General features: G+C 41.5%; 2 protein-coding genes across 3 annotated transcripts in view; both read right to left on the reverse strand.

The window, feature by feature from the left end:
• Positions 1-3,903: 3,903 nt before the first annotated feature.
• LOC134669575 (T-complex protein 1 subunit gamma) lies at positions 3,904-12,742 on the reverse strand. The gene is made up of 12 exons (XM_063527228.1): positions 12,589-12,742; positions 12,451-12,512; positions 12,182-12,358; positions 11,586-11,783; positions 10,655-10,779; positions 10,316-10,511; positions 9,667-9,821; positions 9,324-9,492; positions 7,748-7,840; positions 6,397-6,511; positions 5,328-5,503; positions 3,904-4,068 (listed from the first exon to the last, which is right to left on the reverse strand). The coding sequence occupies exons 1-12, from the start codon at positions 12,620-12,622 to the stop codon at positions 3,937-3,939; spliced, it is 1,632 nt and encodes a 543-aa protein (XP_063383298.1). The 5' UTR covers positions 12,623-12,742; the 3' UTR covers positions 3,904-3,936.
• A 2,644-nt stretch (positions 12,743-15,386) lies between these two features.
• LOC134669565 (uncharacterized) overlaps positions 15,387-22,062 on the reverse strand; it is a 49,380-nt gene continuing 42,704 nt past the window's right edge. Inside the window, exons 2-3 of one of the 2 annotated variants that reach the window (XM_063527215.1) lie at positions 17,457-17,659; positions 15,387-16,149 (exon numbers count right to left, since the gene is read on the reverse strand). In XM_063527215.1, coding sequence (XP_063383285.1) covers positions 15,387-16,149; positions 17,457-17,659 — 966 coding nt within the window. Of the gene's footprint in view, positions 16,150-17,456; positions 17,666-22,062 lie in introns of those variants that run through there. The other variant, XM_063527214.1, reaches the window with a different exon arrangement.

Here is a 22,062-nt window from a genome sequence, read left to right on the forward strand (position 1 = left end):
TAAAATGTTCCTCTCGAACTGTGATACATAAGGCATTTTAGCATTAAGTGAAAGCTATAGACTTAAATAAGACGTACCGAGATACTAACTGAATATTTATTACAACAAATAATGATGTAGTGACAATTTAATTAGGTCTCAATACCTTTACCCCCTTATTCATAAACGTCTACTAAAGTTGACAAGCCGATAATAATCGTTTGTTCCTTTCCGTCATACCAATACCTCGGAAAGGGACGAACGATTATTATCAGCTTGTCAACTTCAGTACACGTTTATGAATAAGGGGGTTAGTTTACGAGTATTTCCTGTCTTTGCCAATCACCAAACTTGAATCATTTTAAAAGGAGACACAAAAGTATTTTCACCCAACATTACAAATTCTAATATTCGAAATGTTTTGACAGACGACTAAGTAATAAAACTAATAAATATCCACCTTAGGGTAGTATTCTAAATGTCCAATTTCTTTGACCAATCTGTCTCACTCTCTTAGCAAAATGTGAAACAAAATACACATTAAACAAAAAAATTGGACAGGTGGAATACCACCCATAGATACTCTCACCGTAGGACTGGTTATGTTGCCAGTGTCAAAAATGGAACTGTATGGACTGCAATATTAATATTTGTTGGATGAGTGATATGAAATGACGAAGGGCCTCCTGCCCTTCCACACCGGCAATACAACTAGCACTGACTATTCTCAATAAAACACGTTAAGATCGAGCGTGCTCGTGTCGCCACCGACAGTAATTGTACCACGCAGAGTAAGGTTGGCATAGTTACGGGAGTTATAATGTGCTGTAAAAACCAAATCAGATCTTTGTCTTATTTATCAGACTGTGGCGAAATGAGCTGGATATGTAATGTCTTATATATCACACTCTGGCGGTTAAAGGGTTAAAAGTCTGCAGCGATTTTGATAGCCCACGCAGGGCAACTGTTATTTATACGTCATTATTTCATAGAAGTTTGACGTTTAAAATGACACTTGCACTGCGTGGGCTATCAAAATTGCTGCAGACTTCTCGGTCTGACTCTAAACAAAAGTCACTAGTAAATTCATAATTCAGAGACAATTTCAATATGGCGGTTTGTTTACATAGTTAGTAAGTTCCATAGAGCACACGGCGACTTACAGCAAACCATTCAGTAGCTCGTTTTAAAAACGCTCTATTGTTTTTTTTTAGCAAAATGTCGGTAGAAAACGGAAGGTCGCAAATACAAACCTGCAAAAATTCGCCGTGTCCGACAGTGTACTTGACAACAACGTTCATTATTGAACACTGATGACCTGCATCATATCGCATAATTGCACGGAAACAGTTTTAAACCAGATAAAATAATGTATAATAGTTATTTCACCAGTACATTAGAACATGTCTTCCAGAAGCTTGCGCCGCATTGGGGAGACAAGGGGCTGGTTGTCGGCGAGAAAAGGTTAACTAACCTTCGCTTTGCCGATGACATTGTCCTTTTTTCCTCAACGGCATCCGAGCTACATCATATGCTAGAAGACCTTAGCAATGCAAGCCTCGAGGTTGGACTGAAGATGAATATGTCAAAGACCAAAGTCATGACTAACGGTATACAACGTTGGATTGAGGTAAACGGAGAACACATTGCATATGTCCATGAATACCTTTATTTGGGCCAAATAGTCTCTTTCCAGGCGCGACAAGAAAAAGAGGTCGACAGACGGACCGAGAACGCCTGGAAGAGCTATTGGTCCATGAAACACCTCATGAAGGGAGATCTACCTCTGTCTCTCAAACGTAGGCTCATGGACATGTGTATACTTCCAGTCCTCACCTATGGTGCTCAAACTTGGTCTTTGACGGAAGCTCAGAAGTCCAAACTCGGGGTTTGTCAGAGAGCTATGGAGCGCAGCATATTAGGTGTGAAACTAAGGGATCACATCCGGAACACCACGCTGCGCTCTAAAACTCAAATAATAGATGTAGCTCGAAAAGCGGCCAAGTTAAAGTGGGACTGGGCTGGTCATGTCTGCCGCATGCCGAATGACTTATGGGCCAAGATAACCACGGAGTGGGTGCCCCATGAGTCGAACCGGAGATGCGGCAGACCTCGTCGGCGATGGCGGGATAACTTAGACTCCTTTTTGAGAGACTGGCCAGATGCAGCTCAAAATCGGGAAGAATGGAAGAAGAGGGGGGAGGCCTTTGCCCAGCAGTGGGACACAATGGGCTCGTAATAATAATAATAATAATGGCGAGCTGTTGGGGAGTAACGACCCCACGGACCCGAGTGCTCCCGAGAGTCGGTCAGGGTCTCCGTCTCCGGCGTGTCTTCGTCGGTCGGAGTGGACCCCAAGGGGACCCGCAGGACTCTCAGCTCTGGCTTGCCTTCATTGGCCGTCCAGAGAGGAGTCGCTAGAGCTATATGCTCCAGGGGTGGAAGTGAAAGATGCATAAGACGCGAGTTGGCACAGTGGCTGTTAAGTCACTGGGTAGAAAGCGGCGCACACCTCTCGACACCCCTGAGCCGCTCACACCGATGTTGCTCCTGGTCGTCTTCGCGACGGCAGTTTCAGGGGCCCATCTAGTCAGCGGCGAGTCACCGCCTGCCTCGATAACGTGTGTTAGCATTGTTATGGCAGGTGTCCGAACTCTTCACAATAGCCCAGTCTCATTGTCCACCCAAACTTCAATCCATAGACCGGTATACTATTCACTTTTGCTACAATAGTCCCAATGCCTGCTGAGACCGGTTCATGGGTGTCTATTGTTGCACCTGTGAACGGGTTCCAGCAGGCGTTCTACATGACATTAAAGCTCTCCAAGAGGCCTCTACGTGTTGGATCTGTGTCCCCACGCAAGCCTATCAAAAAACCGGGATTATAGGCCCGTGATATCGAAGGAGATACAAATAATAATAATAATAATAGTTATTTACGTTACAAGTGCCGGAAAAGAGGAAATTCGAAACGAGTGGCGATGCGATGAGTCGACACGAGTTACCTATTCGCACGTGTATCGTACAACGTTTTACAATACATATGGTCCTTTAAACTTTTAACATACCCACGGAAAGTGCTCTTTCCCGCCCTAGTGAGGGAAAGTAGCATCATATGTAAATCTATTTACGACTGTGTAAAATGGACACTGATGTTCTTTTGGTTTGTTTGTAGGTATACAATACTGTTATAATAACATCAGCTTTTCCGACATGGAATTTGATAAAAACAATGCTGAAAGTGACTATTGGCTTCTAGCGATATCTATAAATGAATGTAAGTCTTAAGCATATTTGTGTAAAAAAATATCCGCAATCTCGGTACATTTGATTAATTTAAGATTATAGTAAGTATTTAGTCACATAAGAATACTAAGAGTAAGCGTCCGTTATGTCACTAAACAATATAAAATTATACATTTCTTCTGTGCTCGCAATAATGGCTAATAACAACCGGTTAATGGATTGTCAGAATCTTCCGTAGGTGTGATATGAATGAACAAAAAGTCTAGCACACAGATCGTATTAAATTTCGCTTGATTTGCATCATTTGACGCCATAGTAAAATTAGTACTTAGTATCTCAAGCAGATATCCAGGCAAACTTAAGTGTTCTAATCATAAGCGAACAGGAAGGAAAAGGTTTGTCGCTCGATAATGTTCAAACAATTCCATGAGAGTTATTAGTTAAATTTATTTCACAGAAAAGTGATAGACTAGACCTTCGAATGTCCCAACACTAATGCTCTAGTTTCCTAGGATAGCGGTGCCGTCATATAGCGGGCGTCTCCATACAAATACTACGACATCCATATTTAGCCGTATTATTTAGTATGGAGTCGGCCGCTATATGACGGCACCGCTATCCTAGGAAAACCGATCTTAACCGGTGCAATTGGCCAAACGCCAGCACCGAAGAGATGAACTAGCTAGGTGTAAACTTGTGTTTGTTCGTGTGTTACTCGGCGCCGGCAGCCATGGCGGAGGGTGCGGGCGGCGCGGCGGGGTCGTTGGCCTTCTTCTTGGAGCCCGACACGATGTCGTCGATCCGCAGCAGCAAAATGGCTGTTTCCACCGCCGTCTTGTACACCTGTGGAAAAGAAGATAAGGCACGTAAGGAAGAGAATGTTAAATATGTCGCAAATGTGGTGTGGTGTCGTAAGACTCGTAAGTAATTTGTGGATTCGAAAAGCTTAATTATTACGTATGAGTCAGCCTCTATAGTTCGTTTTTTTTTAGCATTAGAAAGAAATTGCAAGAAGGTAAGCGATCTTGTCATGTCTTTTAATTGAAAAACGCTTTTTAAAAATCAATAACAATTAGGTACTTATGAAAGCAGAAGAATATAAATGATCGTATTAGATTGTTACATATTTGCCGTAACTTATTTTTAAAATGTGTTTTTCAATTAAAAGACACATCAAGATTGTTTACCTTATTTCTAATGCTAAAAAAAACGAACTATAAGTTGCATTTACGTTGAACATTTTCTCGTAATCACCAGGCAAATGCTTAACTCTGCCAGCGTACATTTAGTCGGAGCGCTTTTATCCGGCCCGGCTGACGGTTTTTTAGGGCTCAGAGGGCCTACCGCGAACCACGTTCGACGTGTTGCCTCTCTGTCGCACTTGTAAATTCGTACGTAAGTGTGACAGGGAGGCAACACGTCGAACGTGGTTCGCAGTAAGCCCTCTGTACTCAAAGGATAAAAACGGGACCCTATTACTAAGACTCCGCTGTCCGTCTGTCCGTTTGTCACTATATCTCATAAGCCGCGTGATAGCTATGAAATTTTTACAGATGAGGTATTTCTGTTGCCGCTATAACAACAAATACTAAAAACAGAATATAATAAATACTTAAGTGAGGCTCCCATACAACAAACGTGATTTTTTTGTCGTTTTTAGGGTTCCGTACCCAAAGGGTAAAAACGGGACCCTTTTACTAAGACTCCGCTGTCCGTTCGTCCGTCCGTCCGTCTGTCACCAGGCTGTATTTCACGAACTGTGATAGCTAGACAGTTGAAATTTTCACAGATGATGTATTTCTGTTGCCGCTATAACAACAAATACTAAAAACAGAATAAAATAAAGATTTAAGTGGGGCTCCCATACAACAAACGAGATTTTTGACCGAAGTAAAGCAACGTCGGGCGGGGTCAGTACTTGGATGGGTGACCGTTTTTTTTGCCGTTTTTTGCATTATGGTACGGAACCCTTCGTGCGCGAGTCCGACTCGCACTTGCCAGGTTTTTTTGCTTAATGGTACGGAACCCTTCGTGCGCGAGTTCGACTCGCAGTTGGCCGAGTGCCCTCGAGTGGTTCTGCGGCCGGTTTCCCCGTGTCCTACCTGCAGTTTGACGGCGAGAGGTTCCCAGATGCCCTTGGCGGCCATGTCTACAATGGCTCCAGTCTCGCCGTCGATGCCGGCCGTGCTGCTACCAGCAGCATGCTGCGCGCGCAGCGCGGTCAGCGTGCGGATGGTGTTAGCGCCGCAGTTCTGAGCGAGCGTGCGGGGAATGATCTCTGGAATTTCAAAAAATAACAATTTAACTATAGTTTATCAAAGGACTGTCTCATTTCAATTATAGACAGAGAGAATCATACTATATTTGTCTTACACTAGTACTAGCACCCAAAAGAAAAGGATGAGTATAGTTTTCCTGGTTCTTACTGACTGACAAGTTGGTTTGACCAACTATAACAACTATTGAACCGTAAATTAGCAACAGATTTTATACGATGTACATGTGACCAAGGAGCATTGTGCGTTTCATATCTTCAATATTTATGCCGGATTTACATTTATTCGTGTTATCATTGCTGGTTCGATATGTGCCGTAATTTTGTCTGTCGTGCCATCACAGATTATAGTTTGTTTTTTAACACTAGAACAAGACTACGCGATTATGACGTGTCTTTTAATTGAAAAACGCTTTATAAAAATCAGTAACTATTACTATGGAAGCAAAAGAATGTAAATAATCGTATATGATTCATAATTGTTACATAATATATTTGCGGTGACTTATTTTTCAAAAGTGTTTTTTCAATAAAAAGACACGTCAAGATTCATTACCTTTTTTCTAATGCTAAAAACAACGAACTATAGTTTAGGTGAGAATAAAATCATCGTCATCATCTCAGCCATAAGACGTCCACTGCTAACCATAGGCCTCCCCCTTGGATATCCGTACCGATTGGAAGCGACCCGCATCCAGCGTCTTCCGGCGACCTTAATAAGGTCGTCTGTCCATCTTGTGGGTGGACGTCCTACGCTGCGCTTGCTAGTCCGTGGTCTCCACTTGAGCACTTTTCGACCCCATCGGTCATCTTCTCTGCGTGCAATGTGGCCTGCCCATTGCCACTTAATGAGAATACTGAGAGTAGAATAAGAAGTTGTATGAAAGTGTGGTTACCTAGCGCCTGCGCCACGGCGCGGTAGGGCGTGTTGTGCGCGGCGTTGGCGGCCAGCGCGTGCGACACCGCCATCTCCACCGCGCCGCCGCCCGCCACCAGCCGAGGGCTCAGCACCTGCAGCACATACATACCATCCTTCAACAACCTGCTCTATATACGTTTGTATTAATCGACATATTTAAAAGAAGCCTATAAACCTGAAAACAAACAAATAATACAAATAAACTATAGAGGGATTTCTATTCTTTACCAAAAAGTTGTACGTCATAATGTATTGTTTGCCCGCATTTTCGTATTTACTATAGACTACCCCCCGCGTGCGCCCATGAGAGACAGATCATACATAATGCGATCAAAAACACGTTCATACATTGTTGACAAGTTAGGTACCAAAAATACGTAATTTCGTCAGGTTCATTCCTTCTAAGGTAAGCTTTGACAGGCGTGTCTCACTCCGCGATTTCGTCGCTTTGCTACAGATAGCTGAAAGTACATCCGTTCCACCCCAATTTTGGGGTTTGCCATAAGCCGCGCGTGGCGCTGTCGCCACCTAGCGGCCATATCTATGCTGATCGGGACAGACGCGTTTTGTTAGAGAGTGAGTCTTCTGTACCTAGTACTATTATTTATTCTGTGGCTTTGATAAGGAACAAGATACGTGTATCGTCTTGACGTGAAAGAAATTTAAAAAATAGGCAAGTTGAGAATTTAAATTACACTGGCATGAACAAACAATAATAACGCTTTCTCTATTACTCCTATTAGAAGATCCATCAGACGACGTCGTTTTAACCTGGCGTTATCCTCCCCTTAGCGAGGCGCTAGGAGTATCGTGGACAGAGTTTCGTACAAATGACTCCATATTAAAAGAACTCGGCATCAGACAGCGCCTACCAACCACAGTGGAGTCACGCATTTCTGGCCTTCTTCGGCCATGTTTGTCGTCGTGGTAATGACTCCATAGAGCGTCTCGTAGTGCAGGGAAAGGTCGAAGGCACCATGCCACGTGGTAGATCACCAATGAGATGGACCAGATCAAGGCCGCAACTAAGTGCTCGGTTTACGAATGTACCCGGAAAGCTGCAGTCCACGACGAATGGAGCCGTATTAGCAAGATCATCACTCATCGAGATTCACAATGATGACCACGACCACTCTGGCAAGAGTGTACCGACTAAGAAGATAGTCCCCTTAACCTTTTCGTCTCTGTACAATACCTGTTTTTAGACTTAACCCCCCCCCCAACTACCTCCGCCACGATATCGCGTTGATAAAAAAAAGTTACTTCCGCATCCCACTGTCCCAACACAATAGACCCATAAAAATCTAATTAACGTGCATATTGTTTACCAAATTCTTAGCGACATGAAGAGCGTCCTGGAGGTTCCTCTCGATTTCATTCAACACGTCCTTGGAAGCACCGCGGAGGAGGATCGTGCACGCCTGAAAATCAAATATATTTAATGTTAATACGTAATATGGAGGAGACAGCCGCCCACGTCATTCTCGAATGCCCAGGGGTGGCAAAATACCGGGCACAACACCTCGGCTCACCGGGGTCTCTCCCAGAAGTCGTCGGCAACGTCAAGGGTCGGCTAGGCTTCTTAGTAGAGTTGGGTTGGCAATAGTGCCGCCAACCCATCACGCAAAATAGGCGCAATAATATGACGTCGAGTTGCGGAAACTAAGCCCGCGAAAACCTTTAACCTATAATCTAACTATATCTAATATGTTGCTTGGGGAAAATATAGTTCAATCAAAAATAGCACTTTGATGTTTGCGTAAATGCCGAGACTGCACAAGAACATATACAGGGTGTGACAGGGTTAATGTCACAGACTTTTACACATCAACACAAACACAACAATCATTTTAAATAGCACACGACTATTGTTTTATAGATTGTGGCACTAGTCAAAAACATTTTCAGCTTTCATATTCTTATGGCAAGCATTACATAGTGTGTTCATTTCCAATCACACAATTGGGAACACGTGCACGAGAATTTACCCACATGGATTTTAAGTTACAGATGTAGTGCATTGTTTTCCATCGTATTTTCTCGGAAACGTTCGTATGTGCCATGCTAGTTCAGTCAATGTCAGTACTTTTTACACCGAGACTGACTGAAATAGCAAGAAACTTTCGCAAGTTTCCGTGAAAATACGATGGATAATAACTATGCACTACATCTTTACCTGTGTGCAAAGTTGTCTCTCTCTCTTGTGTACATTGCGCCAATCTCATAACATGTAGGCAGTTCCTTAAAAAAGATGATGTTCAAGTTTACTTTGGGGTTCTTGCACTCTGTGATGAAGGAGAAGTAGTCGTCGCCGATCTTCTTGACCTCGAACTTGCCGGCGGCGGTGCCCACGTCGGCCTCGCGCAGCTCCTCGGTGCGGTTCACGATGGTGGCGCCGCACGCGAGGGCCAACCGGTTGTTGTGCGATTGTTGTACTGGTCGCGGTGCCTACATCGCTCCTGTAGAGATACATGACTCACCTTGGGGTTCTTGCACTCTGTGATGAAAGAGAAGTAGTCGTCGCCGATCTTCTTGACCTCGAACTTGCCGGCGGCGGTGCCCACGTCGGCCTCGCGCAGCTCCTCGGTGCGGTTCACGATGGTGGCGCCGCACGCGCGGGTCAGCCGGTTGTTGTGCGATTGTTGTACTGGTCGCGGTGCCTACATCGCTCCTGTAGAGATACATGACTCACCTTGGGGTTCTTGCACTCTGTGATGAAAGAGAAGTAGTCGTCGCCGATCTTCTTGACCTCGAACTTGCCGGCGGCGGTGCCGACGTCGGCCTCGCGCAGCTCCTCGGTGCGGTTTACGATGGTGGCGCCGCACGCGCGTGCCAACCGGTTGTCGTCCGGTTGTTGAGCTGGTCGCGGGGCCGACGTCGCTCCTGTAGAGATACATGACTCACCTTGGGGTTCTTGCACTCTGTGATGAAAGAGAAGTAGTCGTCGCCGATCTTCTTGACCTCGAACTTGCCGGCGGCGGTGCCCACGTCGGCCTCGCGCAGCTCCTCGGTGCGGTTCACGATGGTGGCGCCGCACGCGCGCGCCAGCCGGTTGTTGTCCGTCTTGCGCAATCTGAACATATCATATTCAATTTAAACCACCAATACTCAAATCTCCAATTAAAAAACACACTAAAATTTTCTTGACACCCAGCTTAAAGTTATAAATAAAAAAAATACACTTCCAATGGCGTCGGGCTTCAGCGCGATGATGTCCTCGCACTGCTACTAGACAGCTGTTAGTTACCTGCGGATGGCGGTGATGCCGGCCTTGACCAGGTAGTGCTGCGCCAGGTCGGAGACGCCCTTCTCCGTGAACACGATGTCGGGCTTCAGCGCAATGATGTCCTCGCACTGGCGCTGCACGTGCTCCTCTTCCAGTTGGAGTAGCTTTGTGAAGTCCTGAATACAGTATATGCCATTGTTTACATACAAAACCATTTAGGAAAGCACTGAATTGAATGAGCTTTTGTTCAGCTTTTCCCTCAATGCTAAGATTGTCTGTCATGTTTAAAACGGCATTAACAGTTTAATGTCTAGTCTACACATTTCCTATTATTGTTAACATCTGGGAGACCGAGCTATGCTTAGAAAACATATAAAAACTCAAAACATGCGCGTTTTCCCAGAGATAAGACCTGGCTAGATCGATTTTTGGCCCCCAAAAACCACCATATAGCAAATTTCATCCTTCCCATTATTTCAGCCGTTTCTGAGAAGCCCGAAATATATAAATAAATAAATATACAAAAATTGCTCGCCTATAAGATGAGTAGATTCATTGATTTGCCTTTAACATATTAATAAAGTGCCGCATCTCTATTGTTCTTTAAATTCTCAAGCTTAGAAGTTCTTTTTAATCCTGAAATATAAATCAAAGTATTTCAACATCATACCTGTTCTCCTACAATCTCGATGTTGGTCTGGCTCTCTCCTTTCTTGTACTCAAGGGGACAGTCGAGCAGCACGATGCGCGGGTTCTCGATGTAGCGCCTCATCTTGGGGTGCGTCACGTCCTTGTTGATCATCACGCCGTTCAGGACGCGGGACTCCTCCACCGTGCCGCCGGGGATCTTCTCTACTTTGGCATAGCTAGAATTTAACATTGTTTCATGTTTTTATTATAGGTAGATGGAAAATGTGAACAGAGGCCGTAAAAGTTTTTACCATTAATGTTTACGAAAAAATTTAAATACTCTCAGCAATCAAAGAAAATGAAATACATAATTTCTTACTTCTTAATATCAACCTCCACCCTGCCATTCTCGTTGACCATGACAGTGTTGACTGCATCCAAGGCAATGTCGACAGCCAGGTCGGCCCAACGCCCAATGTACTTGGTGCCTACACATGAACGGATCTGAAACAGAAAAAATATTATGTTTACTCTAATTCACTAAACAAGTGCCCCGCACTAAAAGTCCATTAATACATTGCCATAGACTAGGAATCCTCTAGACGGAGTTTAGAACAATTATTTCATGAAACCGATGCTGCCAAAAATACTGGGGTGCGGAGGACGAGGTGAGAGTCCCGTGCCGTGATCGGTCCATTCAAAGACACAGACATCACACAAAAACACTTTGACTCAAAAATGGAGTAAAACTACTGTATATTTGTGGCAGAGAGGGTAGCGCTACTATGCTCAATCTGGAGGATATCTTGTCTGTGTACATTGCGCTCCACCAAATGTATGAATAGTCTCCTTTTGCTTGCAGATTCGCAGTCCGCGCCCTAAAGCAATAGAACCACTTCTTGTATATTGTCTTTTGCATAACGCTATGGCAGTGATTTCCAAAGTTGACTGGGCTACGACCTACCGAAAAAAACTGCCATTTTCAAAACCCAACTCTCGGCCTAAGTAATGCAAACGGACATTCTTGGAAAATGCATCAATGCTAATAAAGTTGATTAATAGGTGCCGTGCCGTACAGCGGGCCCGAACTGGAGAAGAGTGGCCCACAACAGACCTCAATGAGGCCTTTGCCAAGCGGCACACTGAGCTTAGAGATATACTCTAACTCAGAACAAAGGGGCTAGATAGAATAGGTGCTGTAAAGGTCACTTGATGAATTAAATTTGTACCTAAATATGTGTGCCCTAATTTATAAAAATATCCAAGTCTTTGCAGACTTCTCTACAAAAGGATGCAATAAGATCACTTACAACATCCTTCATCTTTTCCTTGTCATTCATGTCAATGGGGATAGAGATCTTCTCCTCCAGTAGTTTGATGGCATCCTCCAGGGCCTGCCGGTACTCCCTGATGATGACTGTGGGGTGGATGTTCTGGGTCAGGAACTGCTCGGCCACGGCCAGCATTTCTCCGGCCAGGACTATTACCGATGTGGTTCCGTCACCAACCTAGACACATCAGTTGGGGTTTTTAAAGAATTAGAGTGCACCAAAATGTATGGTAATTGGGATTGTTTCTAGACACCATATTATAATGATCCCTTTGTTAAGGTGGTATTCCATCTGTCCAACAACTTGGTCCAATGTGGATTTGAGTCTCACATTTTGCTTAATGAAAGAGTAAGACGCAATGCACATTGGACAAAGAAATTGGACAGGTGGAATACCACCCACACATATGCAATTAGTTTGAGAGTGTCTTAAGCTAATTTTTATGGCACAAAATTAACAGAAACAAGAGATAAGTGAGCGTTTAAGATACAATTAAAAGATTTATTGTATGTGTAATGTTTTAAATTATAGTTAAAGGATTGTAACTGGCAAAAAAGTATAATAATAATTATAACCTCTTCATCTTGTGTTCTCGCTATTTCTATCATAGATTTGGCTGCGGGGTGCTGTACAGTGATCTCCCGAAGAATAGCATTGCCATCGTTGGTCATCACGATGCCACCCATGGGGTCCATCAACATTTTTAACATCGCCTGAGGTCCAAGGCATGTTCGGATTACGTCCGCTATTGTCTAAAATAAATCACAAACGTACAAAATAATAACTAGTATAGTTTGCTAAGTGCGGAAATTTTAAGTATAGTATAATTTGAACACATATTCACCTTTCCTGCATTAATATTTTCGAGCTGAACCTTCCGGCCGGACTCACGTTTTGTGTTTTGACCTGCAACCGTGAATCACCATTGAATAATTTTACCTTTTATTAGACGATACAAAAGCTTTCTTCACACAACACTTACTCAAAACTAAAATAGGCTGTTGACCACCAAACATTTTCGAGTATCTTTTCTGGAAACTAAAGTGAAAACCTTTTAAATTCTTCGAGAAGAAGTACAAGCAAATTCGGAAAGAAAATCGCGTGGTGACTAATGTTGCTATGCGAATGAATAAAAATATGAATGTCATTTGTCAGACTTCCTTTGTTTTTAGAAATTGATGAAATTACCGAAATCGTTTATATAAATTGTATTAATACTTGTATTGTAGAGTATCAATTGTTCTTTTATTCATATTCTAAATACTATAATATTAAAAATGTATAAAAAGTTTTTGGACTATTTTTTTTTTACACCGGCAGCACAACAATAACTGTCAATTCTACTTTTTTTTAACACTATTGTCACGAGACTACAGAAATTTACGTTCGAGTTTCAGTTTGGTTTTATCTTTCTATCACAATATTCTGTTATCTTCACCGATATATATCAGATATAAATATATACAGATTCTGTAATATACTATTTTGAATCAGTTTCGTTTTTAAGTGGCTTTTTTCATTTAACTTACAAGTTCGGATGTTACCGAGTATTTAAATGTTATACACTGGCAACATTCAATCGTTTGACAAATAGTTGACCAATCGCGAATAGCCTTTTGACTAATGTTGCCAGATTATACCTGTATTGTTGTAATTTGGTATTTCGTGAAGGATGACTATGATTGTGAATCGTAACATGTTAATTCGTTCCAATTCCAACCAACCTCGACTTGTATCATCTGATTGATAGAGTCGAAAAGTGGTAGACCACTTTCTTGGCTGACTGTACTTATGGCATTGGGCTTGTGCACAAATCACGCGATGTTCGATAGGGGGAGGGGGGTCACGAAAAAATCACGATAGATCACGTTGGGGGAGGGGGGTTTAAGGAAACCTCACGTGTATTTTTCTACAGTGAACGAAACTAAGAAAAAAGACCTACCACATGAGTAGATACTTTTTCTCGGTTTCGTTAAACATAAATCTTCACTCTGCACTTCAAACTAGTGAGTCTATTTAACGTGAATGGAAAAATAAACAAGATTTTCTATATACAATAACCTGCTATTTATCTTAAAATTAGGTCAATTGAAAAAAAATCAAAAAATACACGTGAGGTTGTGTGTGGGAGGGGGATAGCCAAAAACCTCACCAAATATCACCAAGGGGAAAGGGGGGTCCAAAAGTAGCCGAAAACATCTCGCGTGATTTGTGCACAACCCCATTCTCGGAACTAAGTTGTAATATCATTTTTACTACATATACTTGGTCAAGCAGATCTTGTCAGCAGAAAAAGGCGGCAAATTTGAAAAATGTAGGCGCGAAGGGATAGCGTCTCGTAGAAAATTTGAATTTCGCGCCTTTTTCTACTGACAAGATTTGCTTGACCATCTATCAGTCGATTTTCGGTGTATGTAAACATCGTGAGGAAACTTATAATTTTCCCTCTCCGTTAGTGATCATTATTTCTATTTTTTTTAAATCTAGTTATAGGTACCCTATGATATTATATTATATCATAGGTTATTAACAAGTATGGAAGGGAAGGTTACGGTGCTAAGTAATACTCGTAACGAAAAAGAGACTGTATTTAAGTATCAATATTTTATTATGATTCAGAATAATATGGGTTTTATCATTTTATAACAGTTAAATCGTTACATAATTACTATTAACTCAGAATTTTAATTAAGTACATATACAGGGTGATTCAGGAGACGTGAGCAGGACTAACACTGCGTATTTCGTAAATTATAAGCAGCTGTCTCGTATCAGTATTAGTGAGGTTAACGTTAATTTTCTAGTCATGTTGAAAAAAAAAGTTATTAATTTATTTACGATATGCGTGGTCACCCTAAAATTAGAATACTAAACTACCGATATTCTGTGTCAAATTGAATGTCATCACTGTCATCACGGACTGGTTACTTTTGAAAACTCGTATCTCACTCAAGTTTGACAGTTTATTTTTTTCGTAACAAAATGTTGTCATTATGGTTAATGAGGTTTTATGTTTATTAATTAGGTCTAGTAGGGTGACCATGATTGTACAGAATTAAATTTGCTCTCACCAAAAAGTTAAAAAATAGGAAAAAGTGTGGTTGTTTCACATAAACACGATGGTGATCGATCAATTATGAGTTACTGAGTGTGCAGGATTAGTCCTGCTCACGTCTCATGAATCACCCTGTATAAAGGACTAGATTTAATCACTTTGGAATAGGGTACAATACAAAAATGTTTTATTACATTGAGATCATCATAAACTTAGCTTAAGTCCTACATAGCTTTAAACACGGTGTATACCTATTAAATTAGGTGGACTAGATTTTATTTAACAGCGTTCTCTAAAAATAAACATTGTGTAATACATTTATATACATTCTTACGACCGCTGATAGGTATTAACCTAATAAATATTGATATGATCTAAAACGTGAATTCAAACAAACAACCAATATTTTCGCTCTGAATATTTCTCATCACAGAATATCCATCCTGTTATAGTAGGTACATAGGTATTTACTATTTAGGTAGGTACATCCAGTTATAGACTCAGGCCCGCGCTTATGTAGACAACAGTTACATTAATAATACAATTTTGATAAGTAGGTAATATTTCCTACAAAAATCTTTACTAATCATAATCACATTTAGTTAATCTTCTCAATGCCAGACTTCGCACATTTCATCAATCTATTTTTAATAAAGATTCATTCATCCATCGTCACTTTAAATTACACTTAATTTTATAACTACATATTAGTTAATATCATACAACTAATCTATTATATCTTCGTCAATATCTGAGGACTCGGCTTTCGTATCCTCATCCTTATCTACCCTGGAGACGTCTTTTACATCTTGAGAGCTTTTCAAATTTTCGTAAACGTTTTTCAAATTCTTCATTATATACGACGTCCCGTTGATTTTACCCTGTTTGTTAGTGCCGTTCTGGTCAAAGTATTTAGTTGGTACTTCAGGAGCAATGTTCCCTGGTCTAACTGGGACGGAGAACGCAGAAACGTGGCGTGGTTTCACCCCAAAATCCCTGCCCAATCTTTTGTCTAAGCCGGAATCTTCTGGTCGTTCTTGGCTAATATTGTCTAAACCTTCGGCCAAGGCGCGTTTTCTATCATATATATGTCCAGAGACACGTAAGTCTATGAAGAAGTTTAAAGGGTCTACGCCGAATTGGGGGTTGTAGATGGGTGGATACCACATCGGTGGCGGCGGGGGTAGGATGAGGTTTGAAGGGACGGCGTCAGCTCTGCCGACGCAGGGCGAGGGTTTGGGGAGTTCTTCTGTGCCTACATCGACGAAAGACGACTGTCGGCCGGGAGGTGGGCTACTGCTGGGTTTCTGTTCAATCTTCGGCGATAGCCTCCTCGGCGAAGGAACGCGAGGGTGCTTCTCCACAGTTAACTCTAAAGGAACTTCGGGCCGTGTTTCTGGCTCCTTTTTTTCTTCGTCCTGCTTTGGCCAGTCCCGCCGCCACTCGTCATTTTCAGCGAAATATTTGTGTGATCGTCTTTTGAATCTCCTGAAATTAAAAATATAAAGTTTCAGTTAGTTAATGTACATGTTGAGATTAATTGTGACCTAACCGAGTTTTGTATTGTTAAGGTAATTATGACTAGAATCGTTCGAAGCGTTACATTAAACAAGCATTAAATTCTAATAGAATTGATACACTTTGGGTAACGTTACAATTAATATTAGAGACAGAATAATGTATGTGGTACCACAGAATAAATAATAGTACTAAGTACAGAAGACTCACTCTCTAACAAAACGTGTCTGTTACGATCAGAACAGATATGGCCACTAGGTGGCGACAGCGCCACGCGCGGCTTATGGCAAACCCCAAAATTGGGGCCGAACGGATGCACTTTTAGCTACCTGTAGCAAAGCGACAAAATCGCGGAGTGAGCCCCGGGTGGTACTAAGGATGGCGCCACACTCACTAACGGAGCGTTTGAGTTCTATCACGCTCCGCGACTGTTGCGCCATTTAGGGTCCTATCTAAATTGGTTGTTCAATACTTAGGCACTGGTCCCACCGCGAGCTAGTATGAGCTATCGGCTATAAACACGAACAAAAGATAAGCACTCCTGTGTAAATAAAAGAGACACGGCGATATTTATAGCTCACCGCTGGGCGAGTAACTATAAATATCGCCGTGTCTCTAGCTTTTATTTACACGGGAGTGCTTAAGTATCTTTTGTTCGTGTTTATAGCCGATAGCTCATAGCTTACTAGCTCGCGGTGGGACCAGTGCCTTAGGGTCCTATCTAAATTGGTTGTTCAATACTTACGCTATAGAATTTTCAATTTAGCAAGAACCCAAAATAGCATAACAATCTCGTGTGGTGACTGTACGTGTACAGTCATCAGCAATAGTATCTTACACAACTAGGGCCGCAAAAATATGTGACACGTTCTTATTTGGAGCGCAATAAGAGCGCGTCATATATTTTTGCGACCCTAGTTGTGTAAGATACTATTGCTGATGACTGTACTGATAACCGATTATGTGGTTTGCTCGAACGCTGCTCTAAGGTCGGTGTCAATTGTGACATTACGATTGGCGCGACCCGGACTGTCAGAGGAGGATCGCCTGCCATGGCTGCGTCGGAGTGTGATTTACTTGAAGCTACGCCTGTTTTCCATGTTTTATGTATTAAATCCTTTATTTAATGATGTATGGTGTTTTCTCTTCTAATAGTACATGTAGGTATATGATTTTACAAGTGATCACGATCGTAATTGATTGATAGAATTGGAAGTCAGCTCAGCTCTTTCAACTAGGCAAGTCTTTGAATGTAAGTAGGTAGATAAGAGTGTTACCTGTGGTAGTGGTTAGGCCTTGGATGTCGCGTCACGAACGATCGCAGCATCTCACTGAAGAAGAAAGCATGTGGCTGCAGTGGAAAGGAGCTGTATAAGTATGGTGGTGTAGCGGCGAGCAGCCGCGACACTAGCTCCGCGTTGCGAAGCTCGCGGACTGCCTTCGCTGGCTCTGGGGGTTTCTCCTCTTGCACTGAACTCATCTGTAACATAATGATAAACTCAATTAAAAAAATACCAGGCAATAGGTAGTTACCGTAAAACGGGGTGAGTAGGTTTCGCGGGGAGAGGTGGGTTATGAATGGGGAGAGAAGGTTTGAGAGTGGGGTGAGAAGCGATTTTAAGGCTACTGCTACAAAAATAATGTATTCCAATTTAAAATGGAGCTATAGTAATACGCATAATAAAAAAAAATCGATCCAACAATCTTCCAAAATCACCTTTGTATGAAAAACCCTCTCACCCCAAATACGAGGCACTACGGGGTGAGGTGGGTTTCCCTCTTTATCGTCAAAGTTATGAAATGGAACTACCCAAAATAAAATACAAACGTCCGAACCACTTATTATATACACCATTCAGTTTTCACATGTAAAAATAAAATTTTATAGAGGTTTGAAAGTCAAATTTCAGCCAACTCACCCCATTTTACGGTAGTAGGAATCGCCTGTGCACATAAGTAGCATGTAGGGATTAGCAAAGTGAAAAAAATATCAGAGCAGCTTCTTTACATTCAACCTTCGATTCAACTAACTCTAGTATCATGTACGTATCTGATTTTAATTGATAGTAGTCAAACTCATACAGTTTTTGTTCAGTTGGCAAATTAATCCTAGATAGGTGAAGTAAAAATCCTAAATCGCGCTATTAACACTTTTCTTGGGATAATGACCCCAGATTCAGAAAATGTTTACTTTGTTACCAAATTGCTCGCTAGATTGCATTGTTCCGTGTAATAAAAATCCTGAATCGCGCTATTATGATTTTTCTTGGTATAATGACCCTAGACCGGACTCATAAAACGTTTACGTAGTTTTGATCGTTAGATGGCGCTGTTCTGTGTAGTAAAAATCCTGAATCGCACTATTAAAATTTTTCTTTGAATAATGACCCGAGACCAGACTCATAAACGTTTACGTAATTACCAAATTGATCGTTAGATGGCGTTGGTCGGTGTAGTAAAAAATCCTGAATCGCACTATTAAGATTTTGGGATAATGACGCCAAAGTCATATTTTCTTTGATTAGATATAGCAAATTGATCAATAGATGGCACTGTTACGTGTAGTCGAAGTTCTGGATCGCGCTTTTAACCTTTTGAACGCCACAGACGGCAATTGACGTCAACGCAAAATCGTGACAACGACGCCAAAGACGGCATTTGACTTCGATCATTTTTTAATGTTAATCTACTGAAAAACACCCCACTTTTAGGTTGGCATTATTAATTCACAAAACTAAATTTTACCCCCGTGGCGTCAGTGGCACGGCAAATGGATGCGCCGTTTGGCTTTCAAAAGGTTAAGATTTATTTTGTATGAATTAATATAAATAATATATGAATATACCTAGTATATAGTTCTAAAGTATACCTACTTCAAAACTACAGCGGATTTGACAGAGCTCCGTTTGCAGCGCATCGGAAGCAGGTAGCTGAGCTCAATGTTGTATTTCCAACTTATGCTCTGGTTTCCTAGGATACCGGTGCCGTCATATAGCGGCCGTCTCCATACAAATACTACGACATCCATATTCGACATCTACGACAGCCGTATTATTTAGCATGGAGACGGCCGCTATAAGACGGCACCGCTATCCTAGGAAAACCGATCTTTATCTAACACCGGCGAGACGGGAACCAACATAAATGCTCAGGAGAAGGTGAAGACGAAATAGCGGTGCCGTCATATAGCGGGCGTCTCCATACTAAATAATACGGCGAAATATGGATGTCGTTGTATTTGTATGGAGACGGCCGCTATATGACGGCACCGCTACCCTAGGAAACTAGAGCATAATGGGATAATCAGAAATGTACTATCAGATGCATCCGTACGGATATTTAGAGACCTCGTTACACTGGATTGTCCGAGAATTCTTCTCGTTCTCGCTTGCGCTATACTACCCACAAAACAGACTAGCGAGATCATATTACCATCTCTTTCACTCGTGCTGCGACTATCCAAGTATGAATGAGAAGTTTCCGGATAGTATAGCAATGAGAATACGCTCGCAAGTAGACAGCATTGTTCGCGGATTTCGCGATAATCAACGTCTCACTGGAGAGTCTCTATGTTCTATAGTTTGTCAAAGGACTGTCTCATTTCAATCATAGACAGAGAGAATCATACTATCTTTGTCTTACACTAGTACTAGCAACCAAAAGAAAGGGATACAGAATATAGTTTTTAGAACCAGTACAAATACCTACACTGGCCACTTTTGCAGTGAAATGGGACTTTGGTACTTGTTGTAAAGTTGTGTAAAATGTTCCTTCTACGGTTTATAGATTGTATCCTTCTGAGAACAAGAAGCATTTGTTTTGTTTGTGAATGTGTGGAAACCTTAGTTTCTCAACAAAAGTTTAAAATGGATTGTGAAATAGGTATGTATAGCAATGTACAAATTGCAGAACATTCCCAAAAAGCGGAAACGTTCTCGAGAATGTTCTCAGAACATTCCTGCAACATGGAAATTATTGTTTAAACAAGAGAATATACTTGAAATAAAGTTTAAATAGGCATAACTTAAAACTAAATGTTATTATGCATATATTATTGTCTATTACAGTTAGCTATCTTGTTGATGTGATAAATTTACCAATAAGTTGCTTAAATTCTCACTGTATATCAGAGAACATTTCGACTTTCGACAATTTTTTCCAAAATTTTTTTTAGTTTCATTAGAATCTAGAGGCCTCTATTTCCCGCCATGCCAAATCTCAGCGCGCTCGGACCAACTTGAAAAATTAAAAAAAAAGTCGGCCATTTTTTTTTAATGCAGTTTGTTTTGTCTCGGGGCCCTCTATGACATTTGGTCGAGCACCCCCCACCTATCACGCACCGTTTAAAAGTTGCCATACAAAACAAAAGTGGCTTGTTTTCCCGCAATTGAAGCATTTTTCCAAAAAAAAAATTTCATAGGTATCTAGGAGACCCCGAGATTCCGTGACCAAAATTTCAGCGCGCTAGAACAAAATTAAAAAAGTTTAAAAAAAAAGTCGGCCATATTGAAAAAAAAATGGGGGCGTCAAAAACTGCCAGGGTCCCTCTATGACATTTAGTCGAGCACCCCCCACCTAAGTCTGACCGTTTGGCCGGGCCGTCATACATTTTTCTGACCGGAAGCGGACGACCAAAAGTCGGAATTTTCTGGGGGTAAGGACTACACCTAAACTATCGTGAATATTCATGGTGTAAACTACGATAAATAAATAAATTCTCGTTCTCGAGAACATTCTCAGAAGTTACCGAGAATTTCTCATGTGGAAAGTTTCGCAACTTTGGAAAGTTCTCGTGCGTGCATTGCTAGGTATGTACAAAAATTTGTACGCACTGTCTAGCAATACGAATAAAACATAAATTAACGGATGTGCAATTCGTGAGTTTTGTGAACATATTGATATCATATTTTACATTACTGAATAAGCCTTTAGATACACTACAGACGGCACTGTCCCTGATAATCTGTCTCGCCGCGCATAACAGGCGAAAAAGCCATTTTCAAACTCAAATATTTACCGTATTCTTGCGCAATAAAATCCAAATTCAAACTCATCAATGACCGTTACGACTTTTGTGCATGGTGGGACATTATTTCCCAGCAAATGATGGCTGAGAACATGACAAGTACAATGCTATAGGCACAGTGAAAGACAGACTCTACCATAAAAGATAAATCATAGTAAGTAAGGTTAGCAAAATAGCGTTCACATTATTTATAACAACAGGTAGGTAATGTCGAGAAAGTGGCTTCATAATGCGGTGCGTGTTGCGGATGACATGTGTGAAAATGTACGTTTTATTATGACGAAGCCTGCGCTGTAGGTAGATCTGAAGGTATGCTGTTATTATATGACTGTAATGTGATACGAATAATTGCTTATAGTTGCTATGCAGAATTGGAATCCATTTCAAATTGATTGCTCTTCAATGATTTATATGTGGCACAGGTACTCACATCAACACATTGACCATTGTCCACCTTATGTCGTAGCCATAAGGGTTACGAATGATCAACTCTGTCAACGTTGGTACACTCTGCAATGTTTTTACTATAACCGTTCGCTGGTGACAACAGTTTTAGCTAGATTAAAAACCTGGACCGGATTGTTTGCGGATGCACTGCGATCGGATCGTGTTTACAAACTTTTACACCTATGTCTTTTGTTATTTTTATATGTCCTCTACCGCTACCACAGAATAAATAATAGTAGGTACTATCGTACAGAAAGGAAACTTCCTACAAAACCGAAGTTTGACAGCGGTTCAGGGTCGAATCTTGCTATCTCTTTCTAATATATGGCACTATCCCTTTCGGCTGTTTAGGGTTGTCAAAATTCAAGTGATTATCTTATCTGTGGTCGTGCACGCAAAAGGAAGTCAAG

Source organism: Cydia fagiglandana, chromosome 12 (assembly GCF_963556715.1).
Source record: "Cydia fagiglandana chromosome 12, ilCydFagi1.1, whole genome shotgun sequence".
NCBI lineage: Eukaryota > Metazoa > Arthropoda > Insecta > Lepidoptera > Tortricidae > Cydia > Cydia fagiglandana.